General features: G+C 34.1%; 1 protein-coding gene across 1 annotated transcript in view; it reads left to right on the top strand.

Moving 5' to 3' along the window:
• The window catches only part of THSD7A (thrombospondin type 1 domain containing 7A), a 465,539-nt gene that overhangs the window by 367,224 nt on the left and 75,385 nt on the right, over positions 1-22,930 (top strand). The window contains exons 9-11 of the mRNA XM_003252566.3: positions 497-612; positions 8,328-8,460; positions 9,703-9,806. Of these exons, the coding sequence (XP_003252614.2) occupies positions 497-612; positions 8,328-8,460; positions 9,703-9,806 (353 nt within the window). The remainder of the gene's footprint in view (positions 1-496; positions 613-8,327; positions 8,461-9,702; positions 9,807-22,930) is intronic.

The raw sequence follows: 22,930 nt of genomic DNA, 5'->3' as shown, positions 1-22,930 counted from the left end.
AGAATATACTCCATTATAAATGTATTTTACACAATACATATTTTGGAAAAATAAAGTGTAGAATAACCTGGAAACTTATAATAGGCAAAAGGCCTATTTAGTTATACAAATATGTATCATAGAATTAGATCCTTAAATTCATGATTTAAATTTTCACAAAATTTTTCTTAAAACATATTAGAATATAAATACTTATTAATGGAGAGATTGTTATAAGAGGATAAGGTATAAGTGTTATATTTGTTTCTAAATAGCATCATTGCTATTAGTAAATCTGCACATCTTGCCTTGAGAAGCTTTATTGAGGTCCAGTTCGAAACAATCAATTTAGTTGTATAGTTCTTGCCTGTAGCAGAAAGAAAGACTCCTGGAAGTTAAATAACACAGATGTGAGTGACTTGTTTTGCAATTTTACCAGTGAAAATTCTAGAGAAATTAAATTATCTGATTTTCTGCCTTACTATTGAAGCCTAATAATTTCCCTTTGCCTTTCTAGATGTCCTGAAAGCCTTCGACCTGAAACTGTAAGGCCTTGTCTGCTTCCTTGTAAGAAGGACTGTATTGTGACCCCATATAGTGACTGGACATCATGCCCCTCTTCATGTAAAGAAGGTATGGTCTGCAGACTTAGGAAGACTGTTCACCTAGAAAACCCCCTCGGTAGACTCCTGAGGTCTTCTGGCCTAGCAATGTTTGTGAGTTTTTCACAGGGCTATGTAAACCTGATTTGACATGCATGCCATAAAATGTTAGTTTCCCTCTAGGAAATAACATAGATTTAGAATACCAGACAAGTGAGGTTTATGCCAAAACCTCGCTTGAAATTTTATGATATAAAGTGAAGGATTCTAAATCTTATTGTATTAATAATGTTTACTTTCACATTAGTTCTGAAAGAATATATCCTGGTTCATGTATTTTAAAATGATATACAGTGCTTTTATCAGTACACATGGCTTTCAACCTACTTAATGGCAAAAAATAACATAGGACCAGATTTGCTACAGATTCAATTATGCAGCCCCAAGAATAGGAATAAAAGAAAGAGAAAAATGGCCAAATTGTTTCTCCGCCAACATGTAATGTGTCATGAGGAATTTATGAATATTTATTCCCAGTTTGGCTTAGTTTTTGCTTTTATTACTTACAGACAAAGACTCATTAGTATCAAGCCAAATACTTTGATAATTCTTTATTTGCACTCTAGGACAGGGTCTTTTCTCATTGCTGATGAGAAAGGTGTCAACATCCTCCAGGTGACTTATGCAATAACTGAGCAAATTTTCCTGCAGTGTTACAAATGACACTGTCTCCTATTTCTTATCTTACTCAACAAATACAGATAATTTTTTCTAAATTTCCTTTATGCTTTTATTTTTTTCATGTTTCTTAACACTTACTAGAGAGATTCAATTAAGAGTCAACTTCTAGCTTAACAAACTATTTTAAGTTGTCAAAATTTAATCAAATCCTTTAGGTACTATAAATTTAATAATGGATACTTTTACTGTGTTATTATATTTTTATATAGTTGAAACATGATTTTCCTTTTGATGGTTTTCTATTTAATACCCTTGAAATATCAAATAAAATTAAACCACAAACTGAGAAGTGATAGAAAATTATTATTATTCTTAATTTATTTTATTTTATTTTTAAGACAGAGTCTCTCACTCTGTCATCCAGGCTGGAGTACAGTGGCTCAATCTCGGCCCATTGCAACCTCAGCCTCCTGGGTTCAAGCCATTCTTGTGCCTCAGCCTCCCAAGTCACTGAGACCATAGGCACATGCCACCACGCCTGGCTAATTTCTGTATTTTTAGTAGAGATGGGTTTTTGCCGTTTTGGCCAGGCTGGTCTAGAACTCCTGCCCTCAAGTGATCCACCCATCTCAGCCTCCCAAAGTGCTGAGATTACAGGCACGAGCCACCTCAAAATATTTTTATTTAGGAGTCTTTTAAGACATTTAAATAGCTTTTGGCAAATTAAAAGGAGTTATAAGCATTAACTTTTATAAACATGTTAATGGCATAAACTTGCTATGCAATGTCATTGCCTGACATTTTAATCCAGATTTTCTTCTCTTATTCCTTTATTTTTTTTTTAAGCTGAATAACACTGGTCACAGTTGGCAATAGAATTGTACTTTCTTATAGATTAATATTTTACCTATGATGGCACTTATAGGTGGTAATTGTTGGTTATTAATTCAATTAAAAAGCATTAATTAAACAGAATTAATACACTTACAAATTTTGTTCTAGTTGCCTTTATACTGATATTTTCTGTTTATATGGAATATGTTCGTTTACTAATAATTCCAAAACATGTGCAGTTACATTTATAACCAAATTGTTAATAGTCTAAAACAAATTTTAAGTGAAAATTTTGAAAGTGGAAAGACTTTGCCTTTCTCTTATTTTGGATATTTTCTTGTGTTGTGTAAATTACTCTTTTAAAAAAGTTGATTTGATCTAAAGTATTTCAAGGAAGTAAAGTTTAAGAAAGAACAGAAAATATTTTATTAAATTGATTCTAGGGTAGTCACTAATAAAAGTGAAGAATCAGAATTTTTCTCATTTCTTTAGATCCTTATTTGAAACTAATTTTGGATATTGGAATGTATCCAGGAATTAGGACCCATTTTAATAGCCTATAAATTTTTTCTTAAGTTCTTGAAAACACATTTGTGATTTTGTTATGTATAATATACATCTGGAAAGGGAAGAAAAAATAGAAGTTTTTTAGGAGTAAAAAACCATATTTGAAAAGAAAATAACATGATTTTTAAATTTGTGATTTTACAGTATGAAGAAAATGATTTGCTCTTTGCTGTTTGATCATTTATAAAATAAAAAATGTAAAACACTATGATAACTCACATAAAGCACTTAAAAAACTTGGCAGATAGATGAGAATGAATAGATTGTGAATGCTACATAGGTCTTAATTGAGTCAGTACTTATTTGTATATATATGTATAAATATTTAATTACTTATTTATTGATTTCTGTATATAACTAGCACACTAATGGTCATATAGAGAAATCACAGTCCCAGACATCAAGGAAGATTTTAATTGCATTTAACATATAGAACTCTTCTGCACAGCCCAGATAATGTAAGACTCACATGGTTCAATAACAAAATTTAATGGTAAAACAGAAAGAGCTGTAAGGAAGGGAATGGAATAATCATGTCAGAGCAAATATATTAAGGAAAATCATATTGAAAAGGAGGTACAAGAGATCTTCTTGAAAGATGGACCACATGAAAGAATTCCAAGTGAGGATTAGAGACATCAGGAAAGCCTTAAATGACTGTGAGAAAGATGTGATTTTGGAACTCCCAACCCACTGGAGCCCAAGATGTGAAGGAAACTTTCCCAGAAGAGACTGAAGATGAGAGACCATGTGTTCAGTGGGCGCAGTGGTAGACGGGCTAGAGGATTTAAAGGAATGAGAAACTGAATCGTGTTATGCGTGTAGGTAGTGCTGTGGGTCCGGGTGATGATGAATGACCTGGAGGTGGGGAGGGCTCATTTCTTGTGGTGAGTGACAGGTATGTGAGGCATAATGGGTTTAGTTGGGTTGGTCTCTTGGGGGAAGGTAGGAAACCTCTGTAAGTAAAAATGCATGGTACCACTAGGATACTGTTCTCTCCTGGTGTTCCTGGGATGGTGGTGGCAAAGGAGTGCAAAAATGCCAACTCGGGAATCGGCTCTCTTGGAAGCAAGAGGCTCTCTAAGAGGCAGAGCAGTGTTTCCCTGAACACAGGTCATGTCATCCAGAGCAAGGAATGAGTGCTGACTGTTTTATTTGGCAGCTCATGTTGTTTGTCCTAGAGCAAAAGGTTTTCAGAAACCCTAAACCTAGGCACTCCGATTTTTAAAAAATCACCTCAGTTTTGTATTTGAGGAAATAAAAATTTTTTAAAGACTGGGGAGTGATAGAAGGGTCATTGTTGGATAACAGTGCCAGGATGCTTTGTGCTCTAGAAGGAGTTTTTTCTGTTTTGCCTGTAGACTGCTGTAACTGAGAATAAAGAGACAATGGTATTATAGAAAGCTAGCCTTTTGTTGTGAAGAAAATAAAGCAATGGCATGAGGTTAGTTTTTTTCATTATTTCATAAGAAATGGAAATAATCCAAGTATCATTTTGAAATTACATCAATTTACACGCACTATTTTAAAATGCTAAACAAAGTTGAATGTTCAAAGAGAGGTAATAGCAACAGAAAATTAATTCAAAGATGGGGTGGTTCTTTTTACTTAATTCTGGGAGAAAAGTCTAAATCGTAAAAGGATGTTGGGCTTATTAAAGTGCGGGACTACCCTTCTTTTTAAAATCACTTTAAAGAAGTAAAATACACAATACTATTGCACAAAATAAAACGGAATAGTAGGATTCCAGGAAGAACTAAAAGAGTTGTTTGAAATGTTATTCAGCCTTCTTCTAAAATATCCCTTGAAAAATCAATGCTGATAAAGATCAGTATTAAGTGGAATGTAGTTTAATCCTCAGACCATTGCACTTGCTAACGTGTTTTTCAAATTTTTGTAAATTTTGACAAAGGGCATTTTAAAAAATAGAAATAATTTATGCACATAAATTATTTGTACCTCTAATTTTAAAAAATCAAGACTTTTGATCAAATAATATATTTGGTTGCTCAAATTCTGTTTGCTCCCTTTTTTTCTCGCTGCATTTATTGTGTTGAGAGATAGAAGGAATATTGCAGAGGCTTCTTCCTCATGTCCTGAATCACTAGAACACTAGAATTACCACCAAAGATCAGAATACTACTTTTACATTTTGCTTCTTGCATGAAACATTTCCCTTTCAATTTCCTATTACTGTGCTGCTTCAACTTGCAATCCATCCCATATCCAGTTTAATGAATCAGTTTTGCCTGCCTTTTAAATCCTTTTCATCAAGTAATTTCTCTGGTGAAATTTATTTTGAATGTCTTAAGATATCTGAAAAATGCTATAACTGTGTGAGAGATTACATACCTTCTGAATCTGTGTACCCCATCATCACATAATTATTTTCTAGATGCACAATCTGTTTTTTCCATTCCTATCCTGGATAGGCATTTTTAAGCACAAACATCACAGGCAGGTGCCCTTATTTTTCCCGTACTTATTATTTCCAATGAAAACAAAGTGATAGCTTATTTTTATTAATCCTCAATGCAAAGCATTGATACCCATGCGCTTACCACTATAAAGGAATAAGTGGAAAGAAATAGAAGGTGCTAACTAATAATCCAGTTGAGAAGATGTGAAATAAATGTGTTTGTGCATTCAGCAAATATTTATTAAGCACTTACTACATGTGACTCTTGTATTATGTGTAAAACACACAGATGAATAGAAACACTACAAATATATCAACCACATATAATAAAACGAGCATAAATACAAGCAGGGGACGATGGGAGGTATAAAATTCCAAGTTTGCCAGCTCAAGTTATTAATGAGGAAACTTTCATTTTTTGTTTTTAATGTGTGCTGTAAAGCTTCCTTTTTTTCTGCTCTCTGATCTGAGGACTCTATAACCTGGCAAGTCTCTGCAGCGCTGTAACTTTGAGTGCACAAGCAATTTCTTAACTGCAATATGAGAAGAAACAGAACTCCCAATGGGTAAAAACATGGATGTCATGACACTTCCTGTGTAACCCCATTAAACTTCTTCTCTGGGTGTCATAGCTTTGAAGAGTTCCACTTTAATCAGGTTACAATCTCTATCCTGTAGGCTGTACCAGGTTAAGGAATTTGAACTTTTTATAAGAATAAATGGATTGCCACTCTGGAATCCATTAAGGACGTGATAAGAGTCATCATAGTCTTATATATCTAGTACTAATTTGTGGAGTTCATGATGAGAAGGCATTAGGAGAATGTTTCAGAAATGTATTCTAAGTGACATTTTTTCTTTCAAATCAACAAACAAAGTAGAATTGAAACATTAATGTTTGGTAGCTGCTTCCTCAAGTAGAACAGCCCTGGCTATGTACCAGGTTCCATCTAGGTAGTTAATAACTAGGAGCTTTAGTCTATGAGGTTCCACTAATGCTGAAGTCATTGTCTCCACCAGTCCCCAAATCCCTTGGTCTTAATCCTGTGTCTGTCCTCTATCTGCAGATTGGAGAGTAATTGCCTCTAAGAATTTTGACCAACTGGGAAACAAAAACCCATTTGAGCCCTTTACGTCTTACCTCCCCGTTAAAAAACAAACAAACAGAAACCTGCCTGCTTTCCCCAATGTTAAACAAATGATGAGTCTGATTAGTTTGTATACTTTTAAAAAAAAAAGATTATGGACAGATCATAAACATAAAAGAAAAAAATAGAAATTGTAAAAGAAGGGCGAAGCCAGGTAGTTAATAGGGAGGGGGTAAAAGGAAGAGAGACAGAAAAATTATGCTAGAAAATCAAAGCTGGGGCAAGCTCCTGCAATTGAGAAGAAAATTAGCTCTGAGAGTCTGGTGACCAAAGCAAAAAATAGAAGTACAGTGGATTCTTAACAGATTGCCAAGGGAAACAAAATTTTCCCTAGCTCTGAATTATTAAAGGAATTTATCACCTGGGCCTTAAAATACGGGTCATTTGGACAATATAATAGATGGAGACTGCATTAGCAATTTATTAAAAGTCCTGTTGACATTTCTTAGATCTTCCCTAGATAAATTATATTTAATGTGTAAAAGTTGCAGCTGGCATTCAAACTACTGTTACAATTAAAAGTCTATGACAATATTTTCAAATTCTTTAATTCTCTGCTGCCCAATACTTCTAGCCCCCAATTCCCTACTCCATTACTTGTGGTATCCAGCTTATTCATTAAAATAGTTTTGCCATCATTAATAGTACAGATTACACCCCACAATGGGAATAATAATTCTAAAAAGTTACATGTAAGCCCAGAATCTTAAATTGGGATAGGTCGTACAAGGTCATGTATTACAATAGATTTCAAACCTGGCCCTTCATCCCAAATACCTGGCAAGATTTTTAAATATCATATTCCCAAACCCAGCTTCCAGATTCTGATTTAGTAGTTCTGGGTATAGGCCCAGAAATTTGTTGTTGTTGTTGTTAAAGAGATTCTCCTATGAAGTCAGCGATTTACTGATCCATTCTCCCATCCAATACAGAAATCCTCTCTAAACATGGCAGTGAGTCAGTTGCCCAGACCATGTTGAAGAATATCTTTGACTTAATGAGAAAGGATATTCCATTATGGGAATGTTCTAATCATCAAATCATACTTTCTCCACCACCACAGTATCTTTTAAAAAGGTTTCATTTGATTTCTGATTAAACATTAATTGTTAGGAGCTGCTAATCCTTTGAAATATTTCTGTTCCTATGTATCAAATATTTGAAGATCTTGCAAAATAATGAAAATGCATCAGGAAGATTCTATTAACATAATTCTTTGGAGAATTATTTTGTAAGTAAAACCCTGTGCCATGCAGCTATTCATCCTTAAAGTGTATGTAATGTTAGTTGAAATATATTTTATTAAAGTTGGCAAGTTTTATACGCTATATGATCTGTATACTAAAAGATTTTTGAATCCTTACATCAGTCATACTGTCAAGTTGATGTCTTTATTGAAAGTATATCTTAATTTTTTCCATTTTCAACATACTTTAGAGTTACTTATTTATAGTAATTATTGCTATTTTGACGGCTTCTCTAAAAAGTCTGTGTCTGCCTCTAAGAAACCACTTTCATTTTACTACTTAGATCCCTAATGTTTAGAATGCGACCTGAATTGAAGATCTTAGACTGTCTAACATGAATAATAAATGACTGGAATAATTTACAAGTTATGCATTTCAAATTAAATGAATAACAAAGAAATAAAATTTCACATTATAGCACTGAATATATTCTCCTAAAGAAGATTCATTACATGTGTATGAGTCCCATGTGATAAACAGGGCTAGGCAAAATAGCATGACAATAAATTTAAGGTAGAGGAAAATAAATTAATTAGATCTGTCATATTCCTCAAGGGAAAGAATTATACAAAAGAGCAATTACTTTGTAACTGCACCTTAGGAAGGCTAATTGACTGCAGAACTGTTTTCTCCATTCTTCACATTTTCTCTATTTTTAAATACGAGTTGATGGGGTTTTTGATATAAATGGTCTTTGGGAGAATTTAGTGAATGTTTAGACCAGGTGAAACCTCTCAGGGATGTCAAAGCACATGTAGCTGTAGGCAATGTAATTTCTTCACACAGACTGGTATTTAGAGATTATCTTATCAGTGTAAAGTACAGAGGTTAAAAAACTGCTTCATTGCAGGGGACTCCAGTATCAGGAAGCAGTCTAGGCATCGGGTCATCATTCAGCTGCCAGCCAACGGGGGCCGAGACTGCACAGATCCCCTCTATGAAGAGAAGGCCTGCGAGGCACCTCAAGCATGCCAAAGCTACAGGTAGGGTTAGAGAAATGCGTCGTGAGGGAGGAGCTGAACAAATACGTCAACTCCACATCCTTTCCTAGGATAAGGAAAGGAAGTCAACACTGTTCCTTCCACAGGCTCAATGGAGTTGGGATGTTTATGGCTGTAGCTGCCATTCTTGTCTCTTCAGCAGAGCTGCTGTGCTACTGAAATGATGTACAAGGAGGCAAATTCTTGTATAAATTTCCAAGGTGTGGTGTTAGCTCCAGTAGTTTGGGGAAATGTCGTATGTTGATATAACGTATAAGAAATGCTGAGAAGTGATTAATAATTATGAAACATGTATACTTTAGGAAGCAATTCTTTTTCACTTAGAAAACTAGCCTAAGCATTACTCCCCTGCTCCAAAGAGCACCTGTTTGTAATCATAAATGCTCGCATTCTGGCTCAGGAAATGACATCTGTATCTCAATGATGCTAGTAAGATGGCTGTTCTGTTCATTTGTGATCACCTCAAATGAAATTATATTTATCGAAGCTATATATCATCTTGATAATTTATTAGAGAAATTTTACCTCCTCATGATTAAGACAGAAATTATCTAATAGAAATCTGACGTATACATTTGCAGTCCTGACAGCAAATGAAGTATTATGGCATCAATTAATGAAAAGTGTAATCACAAAATAAATATTTAAGATGATATTGTCAAATTTGCCATCTTAATATATCAGTCTTTAATTCTGAGATGACAAATACTATAATTGTATACTTACACCATGAACATTGACAACTACTGGTTTAAACTTATTTTTGGAATTTGTTTTTGTAAAGCATATTATAATTACAGTTGCTGAGATACTCCTACAATGCTAACCAAAAGAGCACTATACAAAAGACACATGACTTGAATACAGTTTCATAACTTGAATAAAATAAATATACATTATTTAAATGGCATGCATCACTTCTGGGGCCATCTGGTGCATTTGTTGGCAGTCCTAATCATTAAAAAGTCTAACTGTTCTCTGTAGAGTCCTATAGAACTCGACAATGATGTACTCTTGTCTTCACTGCCAGAGAAAGTACTTTTATATTTAATGTTACTTCTTCCAAAGCCTAGATGGAGATCTAAATTAAATTTAGATAGAACTGAGCATTGCTAAATAAATGTGTTTGCAGTGGTCAAAGTCATGTTTCCATGCTGCTGTGTCTCTGTGATTTGCCTGGCATTTTTGCTTCTTCTCCACTGGGCTTCTGTTCTTGTCTTGTAGGTGGAAGACTCACAAATGGCGCAGATGCCAATTAGTCCCTTGGAGCGTGCAACAAGACAGCCCTGGAGCACAGGAAGGCTGTGGGCCTGGGCGACAGGCAAGAGGTGGGAGGCCCATTCCACAGTTCATTTTTCCAGCATCGCTAGTTTAACTACTGTTTTGATGCATTTGTCACTTGGACACCATGCTTAGCAAACAGAGCAAAGCAGATATAAATCTGCTATGAGCCATTCCACAAAACATCAGGACATAGAAACTTGTCTTTTTAAATTGTTCCCATTGTTCTTTGGCATTAGCTCATAACCCTTGAATTTTTCTCTCATTTATGTCTGAAAGAAAGTCAGGCCAAGCTTTCAGTTATGACATAAATGGTACACTGAAGCTTTTTTGCTTGCTTGTTTGTTTGTTTGTTTGTTTTTAGATTAAGGTATTCCATAGCATTTTGCTTGCCACCTTAATAAGCAATAAGATTCTTACCTCCTTGCCTATATGCATTATATATGTGCATACATACAATGTAATAGAATTAGTTAACTTTTTCAGAAGTTCTCAGAATGACATCTCTTTCATTTTCATGGCTATCCACAATTCTGTTCATATTTAGTACTGATTTTTAAATGGCAGATTTATTTAATTGCAGTCTGCACCACTAAATAACATGGACTCTTGCAGAAATGGGTAATGAGAATGTTCAAGCTTGCCATAATTATTTACTAGATATTATAGGGAATATAGAAATCAAGATTTGGAATATGTTGTTTCTTCCAGACATAGCAAATTCAGTCTTTAAAGAGCACGTGATTATTTTTACTCATATTGACTTATAGCATACAGCTCCTGCTGTGTATTTAAAATGTAGCATAATACGTAATTGAATTTGCAAGCAACTTTAATTTATAAAAAACATATTTTGCTCTCCCATGTGTAGTTACGTATTTCATGATGATACAAAAATTTGAACATATAGGGCAGAATTCCAGTTTTTGCTGATTTGATCTGGGACTTCATTTTCTGTACAGTGAAAGAAACTGCCTTTTTAAGAAAAAAATGCTTCTGTTTTGTAAAAAAAAAAAAAAAAAAAAAAAAATCCTCTATTTTTATAATCTTCCTTTTAGAAGTCTTCATCTGGAACATAAAACTTAGTTTCCAAATAATCTTAAATTCCTAGTTGCAGTAGTTTTTAGGATTTTATTTTATTTGCATAATTCTCATTATGTATCTCCCACCATCAACTTTGGGTAAAACATAACTGTGACTCCCTTTACAATTATAGAGACTTAGGTATATAGAACTGAAAGTCGTTCTCCTCCATTTCAAATCATTCTTTAAGAAATTGAGTGATACGAGAACTTCTTGTCATGCCCTGCTAACTCCTTCTTGAATCAGGCATTGATTTGCATATATTTTGGGTTCTATATAGAGGTTATAATGAAAATGAGCATGAGTTTGGGAATCAGGAAGCACAAGTTTTAGTCTCCGTTCTTTTACTAATACAGTGTGTCTTACTCATCCCTTCACCTTCTGGACCTCAGTTTATTTAGATTAAAAAAAAAAGAGGGGTTTGGACCAAATGATACTTTAGGATTATTCAAATTTTCATAATAGATGCACAAACAATACCCAGAGATCAAAATGTGAAACAAAATTAGGTAAAGCAGATGAAAGCCATATCTTTATAAAACACCACTGGAGGAAATACGAGATCAGTAGAAGCAGCACAAGTGTGAAAACAGCCTCAGTTCCAAACGATGACGTATAAGCCGCACAACCTTGGATGATTCATTTCCTCCCTTTAAGGCTAAGAACACAAAAGCCTTAGAGCAGTTGGCACATGTTGTCTTCATTAAATGTTAATTTCTTCCCTCTTCCTGTTTGTTCATAACCCAAGTGAATGTATGCATATGGGCCTTTTGGGTTTTGATACACAATCTGTACAAAAACTATTCTTTCTGTGATTACCAGCAACCTTTGCATTTCCAAATCGGAAAACTGTTCATTCTTCATCCTGGGTGGCCACCTTGTAGTATTGAATACTTGTTACTCACTCCCTCTGTGATAAAAGGGTCTTCAGAGTCTTCAGTGTGTGACTTTCTCCTATCTTTCTGATTGTTCCATTTTTGATTTCCTGTTACTGGTGTCTCTTTCTCTGCCTGTACTCACATAGTGCTTCCTAATCTTGGCGTATTTGTCAAACAACTTGCTGTACCTCAGCAATCTTACCCATTTTCAGGATATCTGGGAAGTGAAAGTTGCATTATAACAAGTGATATATTCATAAATATATTTAGAACAATCCCTTTAACTTCCATATGAAGACAGCCTTTTTCTTTGTTTCCTGAGTAGATGAAAGACTGATTTTTCACACAGCTTATATTTCTATAGAAACATGAAATGGAGAATGTTAAGAATGTAGAAGTATCTTTTACTAATTGCAAGAAGCCAAAATTTTCTTCCTTTGATGGTCGTGGCTGTTTTCAGAACTCCACATTATTAACCCGCCAAGTTCTTGCTATTTTCATCTTTGTCCTTACTTATGTGGTCAGAGACTTAAATAAAAAAAATGAACTTGTGCTATTTTTATGACAAAAATAATTATATAGTAAACATTAAATCAATCAACAAAGACTATCAAGAAGCTGCTCTCTGTCCCCCCAGCACATCAGAATTTCTCATTTCAATTACTCATTCCACTGTTTTTGCGTTCAGAAGACTGTAGAAAAAGCTGTAAATGTTAGGAAAGAATGAAGATCTTTAAACCAGAGAGCTTATATTTTTTAGGGAAATTAGATCACTGTTAATGTCACCTAACCAGAATTAAAGACTGAAACTTATCAATTGCAAAGCCAATCATTTGAAGCTGAAGAGCTGAGGAAAGACTTAAAGTATGGGTTGGGATTTGACTTGTACCATAATATTAGAAGAAGTAGAGAGGATAAAAGAATACAAGATAAGATCAATTCTATAAGCTGTGTGTTTGAGGTAAGAAAAACAAAAACATTGAATGTGTTCACAGAAAAGTGGGTGGATTGAGCTCTGAAGATGTGATCTGGAGCCTGGGGTGATTTAGTGGAAGGCTATAAATGTCAAGATCAGTATTTTAGACCTTGTTCGATAAGTAGTATGAGCAAAGACCTGATGAAAGCAGTGTTTTATCTGTCAGCGTGTACAGAATAAATTAGAAAGATAAGACACATGGGCCTGAATGCCAGCTAGTATGCTGCTGTAGCAATGCAAGGTTGAAGTTGTACAAACAACAGTAATATGAAATAGGCAAAAATAAATAAATTGCGGACATATGATAGAGGGAAATATTTTTGGGACTTAGTAGCAGACAATAGAAGAGAGATAAAAATAAAAGAGTCAAAGTTGATCATATGATTCTTTAACTCCAACATTTTTAGTTTAAGAATAGTTATATTGGTGAAAATTCTAGGTCTAAAGGTAGAGCTAATTTTGGAAAGTATATTTTATACATTTTATATTTGAGGCCATGGCAGGGTTAGCCAAGTGGAAATATCCAGGTATGCACTTGAAATGTAGAAATGTAGCTGTAGAGATAGCATAGGATGGCAGATGGAAATTTGGGTAACATTTCCATAGAATGAATTGCTGAAGTTATAGAAAAGCTAAGATTTCTAAAATGCAACTTGTATTATATATATGAATAAAAGCGATTATACCTTATCATTAATAGATTTCTTTTTTCTCTAAAAAGTTTGCATTTGTAGATTCTTAAAGCATTTCTTTTCAAGAATTTAACTTAAATGTTATTAACTTTAAATTATTGTGTCCTTGTACTCCCACTTGAATAATATCATGTAACTAAGATATGAGATAGCTAACTTTACCATTGTATGATTCTAGAAATAGAAATGTTTACTGCATGACTTTTATCAATCTATTTGTCCATACCAGGAGTCAGTAGACTATACGGCCTGTGAGCCAAATCCAGCCCGCAGCCTGTTTTTTGTAATTAGTTTTATCAGAATACAGCCACAGCCATTTTTTTACCTATTGCCTATGGCTGCTTTCATGATACAAGGCACAGTTGAGTAGTTGTGACAGACCATATGGCCTACAAAGCCAAAAATATTTACCATGTAGTCTTTTACAGAAAAAAACTGCTGACCCTTCATCTAAACCCAAAAGCCATGGAACCAATGACGTAGTCACAACTTCTAATAATACTGAATAGTCATTACCCAATAGAATCAGAAAATCCCTGGAATTTATCTTGTCACTTGGGAAGATGTATACAAATTCAATTCAGCAATAAAAGAACTATTTTATAGTTATGAAAGTAGTAGATTTTAAAGACTGGGACAATAGTAAAATATCTGTCTTTAAGGATGAAATTTCAGCATTCTTTTTGGGGGAGGTTAGGAATAAAATGTTGACTCTAAGAACTTTAGTAGTAAAAATTTAAAAGGGGCTAAAAGTGAAACCAGAAAATACGTGGGCTGTGGAAGCCAAGAGAGAAAAATATTCCAGGCCTCAAAATTCCCTTGTCTAGAACATGATAAATTATACCCAAAAGCTGGACACTCAGAGTTAACTTACTAAGTACACATAGAAAAGAGAAAATGTGTGTGTCTCATATAAGTTGTGCCATTCAGCACAACACTTAAAAGGTCACCTATTATGATTCAGTTCTTCTCCAATGTCTGGAACCTCCCATATTGATAGAAAAATATAACACAAATTTGTTCTTATCATATTACTAGCCATGACTCCTAGGCCTGCACCTACTTTTAACCACCTGTTAACAATAAAATAAAGTGGCCTTTATAGACATACTTTCATTTTCACTATTAATACTATTAATAGCATACTTTTTCCAATTGGAGGAACTATCTGTGATGACATGTTTCAGAAGATTTGGGAAGCAATTATGTTCCCAGAGTCTCTTTAAAAATTGTAAACTGTTAACTACTTATAATCTCAGCACTGACATTCACTCTAAAGCAAATTTGTGAGAATCATCCTTATTCAGAAATGAGTTAAAGCAACACAGGAATAAGAATATAGGTAGAGTCTCTTCTAATCAAGTAAATGCAGTCTTGATAAAATCTATATTTTATATATGTCAAAACTATATGAAAAGTTTTTCTGATCTATTATATTAGAACACAAAGTACTTTAAAAGAAAATTTATATATTCCAGAAAGTTTGAAAAGCACATAGGAATTTTTCATTTATGACTCAATTCCTTTACATTTAAAAGGAAAAGTGGCATAATGCTGAAGCAGAATTTTATATCAATTATCCCCAGAATCGCCAGTAATTTTTGCCCAATCTTCTCTAAATTGGATTAGCTACTCTGCTGCATAATGGGTATTTTCTTTAAGTTCATCAAGTGTTTCTGTAGAAACATTAGAAATCTTTTATAAAACAAATGCTTAAAATGTTGTGTTGATAATGTTATCAGGCTTCTTGGGCTTCTATAACAAAACACTATAGATCAAGTAGCTTAAACAAAAATTTATTTCTCACAGTTCTGGTGCGTGTGAAGGTGAAGGTGCCAGCCAATTTGGTTCTTGGCAAAGGCCTATTTCCTGACTTGCAGACAGCCATCTTCTCGCTGTGCCTTTACATGGCAGAGAAGAAACAAGGCAGAGAGAGAAAGCAAGGGGAGTGAGAGAGAGAGAGAGAGAGAGAAAGTGCACTCAGGTCTCATCTGAGAAGGGCATTAATCCCGTCATAGGAATCTCACACTCATGACCTCATCTTCAAATACCACTATCACACTGGTGACTTCAACATGTGGATTTGAGGGAGACACAACTCAGTATATAGCAATAGTGCAGGATCCGTACTTTTAAATAAAATTTCTATCATCTTAGTGTACAGAGCTGTATGTTTGTTAATATTATGCTCTTTCAGAAAGCTGTGAAAACAGGTAACTCAAATTTCTAAAAACCAATCCAAACTTTCTGAATATAATTCAATATAACACGTTCTCTCATAAATATTTATTGAATGCATGCTACATATTTCACATTGCCTTCATGGTACTAGGCCCAGCCTCTTGAGATATTAAAAATGTATAACAAATAGATTCAGTTAACTTAGTATGGTAGAAAATATACTGTAGGTATACATGACTTGGGTTACAGTCATAACAATACATTAGTAGTGTATATACACAATAATCACTGAAGAATTGAAAAAAAAGAGATAACCATTGATAGGGCATAGTGAAAGAGAAACAGCATTTAAATATAGGATGACTCAAGCAAAAAGCAAGAAGTAAAATCTTTATGTTTAGCAACAGCTCATTGACCAGTTTGCCTAGGGTTCCTGTGAGTTAGAGACAAGGGGCAAGGAGAGTTTTGTTTTTTTTTTTCTCATTAAAAAATGAGAAGTAGTGAAGGATTTTTACAAGGCTTTGGGTATTGAGAATGTTATATTCCAGGAAATTTTGTATAATGGCATAAGAACTAAAAAGAGAGAGGAAAAAGAAATTTTTAAAGAAGACATTGACACGATTTGGCAACTTTAAAACCTGAATCATTCTTAAATCTCATATGGAAATTTTAGAGGATATTTGAAATAGGCATCTTCCCTATAAAATTGTCAATAAAAGGGAAAGGCAAATAACATGAAACATGGCCATATTTCATTTTAACTTTTAAGTGAATAGACAGCTTATATTTTCTTCATACTATTCAAGTCACTAGTGTATAAACTTTGAATAGAACCATAATCTCCACTGTCTTTTCTCTCTGTTCATATTTATACAGTTCAGATGGTATTTAGAAGGCTAAATTATTGGTCAGTGGCTATATAATTGAAACCTAGCCATAATAACTATGGATAGAGTTGCCATTAAATTTGCATTAGAAATATGTGACCATAATGGATGCTTTGCTTATTCTTTTCTTTACAACTGCCCTAAGAAGCAATGTCAATAACTGCTTCTTAAATGTATATCATTCCAGTGTTTATTACTTTGTGACATGTTTCCACCAAGAGTAGAATTTTTAAAAGTTGCAAAGATTCAAGGTAGACATATCACATAAATGATGGCAAATTTGCTCTTGCTCAATCTCCATGTTGATAATCATGCCAAGTGTACTTGCTCTAGATTAGATGGAACTAGAGTTAATATTTTCTAGAGTCTACCCTGTCTAGCCTAATCTAACAGCCCCTCTGTTTTCTTGCCTGCCAAGGAACATCTCTTGTAATGTCACTGGTCACTAAAATCTGACATCAGTCTCTTTAGATGGAAGCCAACATAATTTGGATGCATTCTCGAATCTAGACCACAAAAAAGAAAAATACTTCAATAATATGCCTTGCATAGGAGAGGTCCTCCTGGCCCTAGGAGTCCTCACCCTGTGTCACTTATTGGTTAAAAAAGATTACAAAAGGATAGTCCTTAAAAAAAAGAAAAGGTAAAAGAAAAAGAAAGTTCTAATTCTCCCCTATTAAATCTAAATGTGGAATGTGCAATATAATAATAATAATTTAACTATATTTTATGCTCTTATTTTTTGTGAACAAATATGCTTAAGTTACATGGTTTAATCTATGTTGATGGCTTTGCATCACCCTTTGCTGAAAACTTTGACCCACTTTGTTCTTTTTTTAAAGGTTACATTTTAGAGGCATTATTGAGGTTAGACTCATAATATCTGGGCCAATTTATCCTGGCAGGGCACATTTATCTGTTAATTGTCAAAAGAGAGTTCTGCAATAGAAAGAAAAAGAAGTGGAAAAAGAACTAGGTAGGAAAAAGAGAAGGAGCTTGCTTTAAGGAAATTTTATACAGACATAATTTTTAATCTCTTTTTTGGCCAATATATTTATTAGTTATTACCCAGGTTTTATACTCTTCAGTTATATATACCATTATTTAAAACTTCTAGAATTATTTATATTTTAAAATGTTTAACTTCCTATGAATATTAGCATCCTCATTAATTTGGGGTTTTGGGTTTCGTTTTATATCTCAGAGATCTGTCATAAAATGCTTATTAACATTTGCCATTTTTTAAATAGTAGCTCATAAAATAAGCTTGGCACCGTGCTGGGTCTGTGATTGTTCTTGGATGCTCCATGTGTTGAGATGCAGTTAACCCTTCCCAGATCCCAACTGGGGATCTTAACCAACCTCCGTCTCAGCTACTCCATTGGGAACTGATTATTATTTCCTAGTAAGTTCTCATCCTGGTATCTCACATACATTATAAGCATCAGTGAGACTGGGGATCATTGTTAACTATTTAGGATCAATAAAAAATGAAGGTACATTTCTTTCCATTGCGCCAGGGCTACACTCACAAATTGTAATCAGGAACTATAATTTGGCAAACTTGTCAGTGAAAATCTCTTACACAGAGAAAGACCAGGATCATTATATCTACTTAGTAAACAACTGGAGCCCTCTTGCATTATTTATAGTTTTGATCTTATTTCTAAGCACAATTAGGTCTCTTGGTAACTAGCTCACACTCACATTAAGCTTTTTCTTCCTCATTTCTACATGATTCATTCTCGTTATTGCCATTTTTTTTCATAAAACCATAGGAAAAAGTCACTCATCTAATTACTCAATGAGCTGATCATGTTTGGTCTCTAATGCTACCCAGACACTAGCGTAGTGGTATAAACCATGTTAATATTGTTCAGTTTAATAAATAAGGTCACAGAGCTCTTTGAACCATTTTCTACATATAATCCAACAGCTTTCACTGCACTAAGGCATCGATCCTATTCTGTTTCCTGTAATGAACTTCTATGTGCCCCTTTTGGATCAGGCAATTTCTTTCACTCTGATTATTCAAACAAAATGAGTGCATGGCCTTACACGCTGAAGGGTAATTCACTGAGCAATAGAACACCTTCTTCTTGTGAAATCTGAATAATAAGGAAATTTCATTCCTCTTCAAAAATGAAGATGAGAAATTATACCCAGAATTCCATTTGATCTGCTTCAGAGCTGCATCAGTAGCCTTCCATTTACGCATTCATGTATGCATAACACAGATATCCATGTCCTCTTAGCTCAGCCAGTGTTATCTATTCCCTTTCAGCCCATGAACCTTTATTATTTTTCTCTGTAAAACATAGCTTGAAACTCAATTTACATGAAAACATTCTAGAATTAACTTTACTTATTCAACTTACTAATCTTTTTAATTTAAACTTATAGGAAGTTTCAAAGATACACAAAAGTAGAGGGACTAATATAATGAGTACTAGCAATGTAGTCATCATTTACTCAGCTTCAGCAGTTTTTAACATGTTGCTATTCTTGGTTGTCTGTCCACACACTTAAAAAGAATTTTGCTGGAGTATTTTAAAGCAACTTCCAAGTAAGATATATATCATCCATAAGTACTTGAGCGTTTTTAACATAACAACAGCATTATTACATAAAACAAAATTAGCAATTCTTTCCGACTAATATTTTTATCTAATAATTTTTCTCCATTGTCTCAAAAATGTTTATGCATACTTTGTTCAAACTTAGGTTCCAAAAGGTCTCCACATTGCATTAGGTCACTTTTAATCTAACAACAGTTCTAGCTCCCTTTTTCATAGCATTTATTTGTTGAAGAAACTTCCCTTATTTATCTTTACAGCATTTTCCCAATATCGATGGGCTAAGCTTGCTTAACTTGATTCATATGTAACCCACAAATCAGTCATATTGATTCTTCCCATGCTTTCAGTCTGCCAGGAGCAGCCTGTCCTATATCACTTAAATAAAAATTGCTGTGCTTTATATAAATACAATAAATAAATGAAGTAAATGGATATAATCAACAGAGTTAAATATGGAATTTTACTTTAAAATAATCATTTTGATTTTTGCTGATCTCACTGAGAAGCTTTCACGGTGAATTATCTGTAGGGTAACATGACTTTTTCCCATCTTGCTAACAAGGCTTCAGCTCAAAGGAGAACTTTTGTAATCATTAAATATGACATATACTTGCTTCGCCTATAAATACAGATACAAATTGTCTGGGTATATATAGTTTTCTGGTGTGCCAAGAAACTGTGTCCTTAGTATGATCCATCTTTTCTACTGTTCAAATCACCCTGTTTTCAGTGTTTTAGAAATGATTTTTAAGATCTGTAAAGTTGAGAGACCAGATGGTTTCCTTTCCAAACATTTATATTTTCCTCACCCTAGTATCATTTCAGATTGCATTTCTGTGTTTGAATTGTGTTTCCTCTAAGTCAGAATACAAACAAGTTGAGATGTAGGATAAATTTTCAATATATTGTACAGATTATGCTGTTGCTACTTGTTTTGGATAACACTGTATGAGTAATTTATTCCAAAAGTACGCTGTCTAAAATCTCAGATAAGGGGTGTAAAGCTCAGAGTGAGAATAGCTATGGGAATTTTACACAATTTTTTTCTTTTCAACTAGCTAGAGTACTTAAGATTTTATGTAGTGCAGGTATATGGGGAAAAGGGATTCCAGTTTATGTGAATAGTATAGATCTGCACAAAATAAATTGTTTATGGAATTGTATTGGTAGTAGTGTTATTTTCTTTTGTTTTTCTTTTTGGTGTCATGTAACAGGAGCAATTCTGAAACAAAATTTGTAAGAAAGACCCTTAAGGGAGAACCTAAGTCAGTTTCATCTAATTTCTCAAAAGATTTATATTGAAGTCTGTTTCAAAGAGCTAAATGGAATGAGTAGGTAAAAGTAGTCTCATTTCAAATAACCCAAATTTAGTTTGGTAATTTTTAATTTTCTTTTAGTTACAAACGGTGAAACCCTCTTCACAGCTTGCGATTCTCGTATGATCAGATGTCTTATTTTCCAAATATATCATTCTTGAGGCTCTTGCATGTCCTGATTAGTAAAAAGTTTAATATCTTTATCAATTTTTTTTGGCATCCTTGGGGCAACTTTGTCCATGAACCATCGGCACTTACTAAGTTTAGAGTATCTAAAAGGGTCAATCCTGCTTCCAAATGGCAGGTGTAGAAAGAACTTCAAAATCATAGCAGCTCATTTGTATCCTGCATCTTGAGGATTTCTCCTACACTGTGTTACAGATGATGTTCTTCTAAACTATATGGATGTTCTTTTTTATCTATTCCCTGTACAAATTTCTATCATGCCCTTCCTTTGAACTCCAAGTTTAGAGCTCTTTTAGTTCATACAGTGTTCAGCCATTGTTTCCCAAAGCTTGGCATGGTACCAGGGTGATTAGGTACCAAAGGATTTTCTATCTCTCCAGAACCCTTCCTGTACCTTGAATACTTAAGCTAGTGGGTCTCAAACTTGAATCTGCATAAGGATCACCTGAGGATCTTGAAAAAACTGCATATTCTTGACCCCATAACAGATATCTCATTATCTGGATTGGTCCAGATTATGGAACTCTTTTTGGCTCCGGGGATCTTCACGTTTAATAGCATTCTAGGTGTTTCTGATGCAGGTGAAAATACATTACCTGCTAGAGCAGTAGTTCTCATATAGCTTGGATAATTAAATCATCAGAAAGCTTAAAAAGTATCCTAATTCCCAGGACCCCAACCTCAACCAGGGAAATCAGAGTATTAGAGTTTGGTAAGGGCATAGGTATTTTCCAAAGGTTGTCCAGGGGATTATAATCTGCAGCCAGACATGAGACCCACCGTCTTAGACTGCTATGATAAACACAGAGTACCAGATGTGTCCTCCCCCAAGAGGGTAGATTCTCTTTGAGACACTTAATGTTTTTTATTTTTTTCTGTCATCTAACCTTCATCAAGGCCAACACTGTTCACCCTACCAGGATTTTCAAATTTTTAAAAATTTAGGGGCCCCTGTTCTTTTCTTACAAACTGGCCCTTCCAAAGTCAAGTCATGTGTACTAAATGAAAAGCACATCTAAAACTAAGAAATAGGGAAGTGCATCCACAATTGAACAATTTAGAAGGGCCTTTTATGTTAGGCCTGAAGCAGTTGCATTAAGTTGTGTTCAACTACACAGAGAAAATCTTGCCTTGCTAAAATTGCTAGTTATGTCCATTTACACACTCTATTACAAAGCGCTGCACTCCTAGGCAATAGGTTTTAGTACATAGATCCAGACGGTGTTGTCTAACCTGAGGCCCTCTATGCCCTCACTGTAATTTAAGGTCAAAAATGTCAGGCTCCTTCACCTTAATTTCATGGTGATGGAATCCTGAACAGGGCGGAGATCAGCAGCAGTTTCAGCCTAGACCATAAACCTGAAAAAGCCATGTAAATCAATCTGAATGAGGCCATTTAAGATAATTCAATGAAGACAACTTTATGACCAAGGTTTGAATGTTTCATCTGCTTCCTCAATTAATAAATGAGTTGTTTTTAAAACCAATGGAAAGGAAATGGCATAGCGAGAAAGTAGACTTTAAACATACTTGCTCTTTTTCTTTAAGACTTGTTACCATAAAGCAATCGTATATATATGTTCAATAGGTAAAAATATTATTTCTTATTTTAAGTCAGTAGAACAATATCATAGGAGAAATAATTTCTATGAATTTAAACTTTGATTTTTTAAATTTATATGTAATTTTAGAACTACAAATTTTAACATAATAAATGAAGATTATTGAACATTTTTAAGTGCAAGATTGATGTTTGTGCATGTGAAGAACTTGTAGAAAGAGGAGATGGAGGACTTTGACATTGCCTATCCATTAATGATTCCAACCCTTCCTAATAAACTTGAAATGTAGTACAATGAACATACTTCCCATGCCAATGCAGTTTCAAGATAAGTTCCATAAGCACACCTTCCTGACCCCAGACTCCAACGTACCAACCAGCTTTCTGCCACTAAAACACTTCTATATAGGAATTCTAGGGTGTCCAATGATATAAAACAATATTAGACATACCTAGTATCTTCCAGTCCCTCTCCAAACACCCTATGCTCAACTTAAGCTATTATCAGAACCCATGTATGATTTGTCTTACATTCTTACAAATTTATTTCTAAAATATACCCTACATGTGACGTGAATTGAAACCCTGAATACATATAATTAAAACTGGTAAGTGCTAAGTGTGCATATGTGTCCAGTTTTCTGTGCCACAAAAATCACTCGGGGTTATGTGCTATTTAAAAAATAACCAATTTAATGGCTACTGTGATTATTAGAAACACTCCTATAAGATTTCTACTGTAAGTAAGGAATTACAAGAGGCTTTCTCTGACTGCTTAACCAAATGTTAGGTTAGCTTCTAAATTATAGAGTAATTGGACGTTTGAATTTGT

This window comes from Nomascus leucogenys, chromosome 11 (assembly GCF_006542625.1).
Source record: "Nomascus leucogenys isolate Asia chromosome 11, Asia_NLE_v1, whole genome shotgun sequence".
NCBI lineage: Eukaryota > Metazoa > Chordata > Mammalia > Primates > Hylobatidae > Nomascus > Nomascus leucogenys.
Note: the sequence above shows the minus strand (reverse complement) of the source record. Positions and strands in the feature narration are given on the sequence as shown.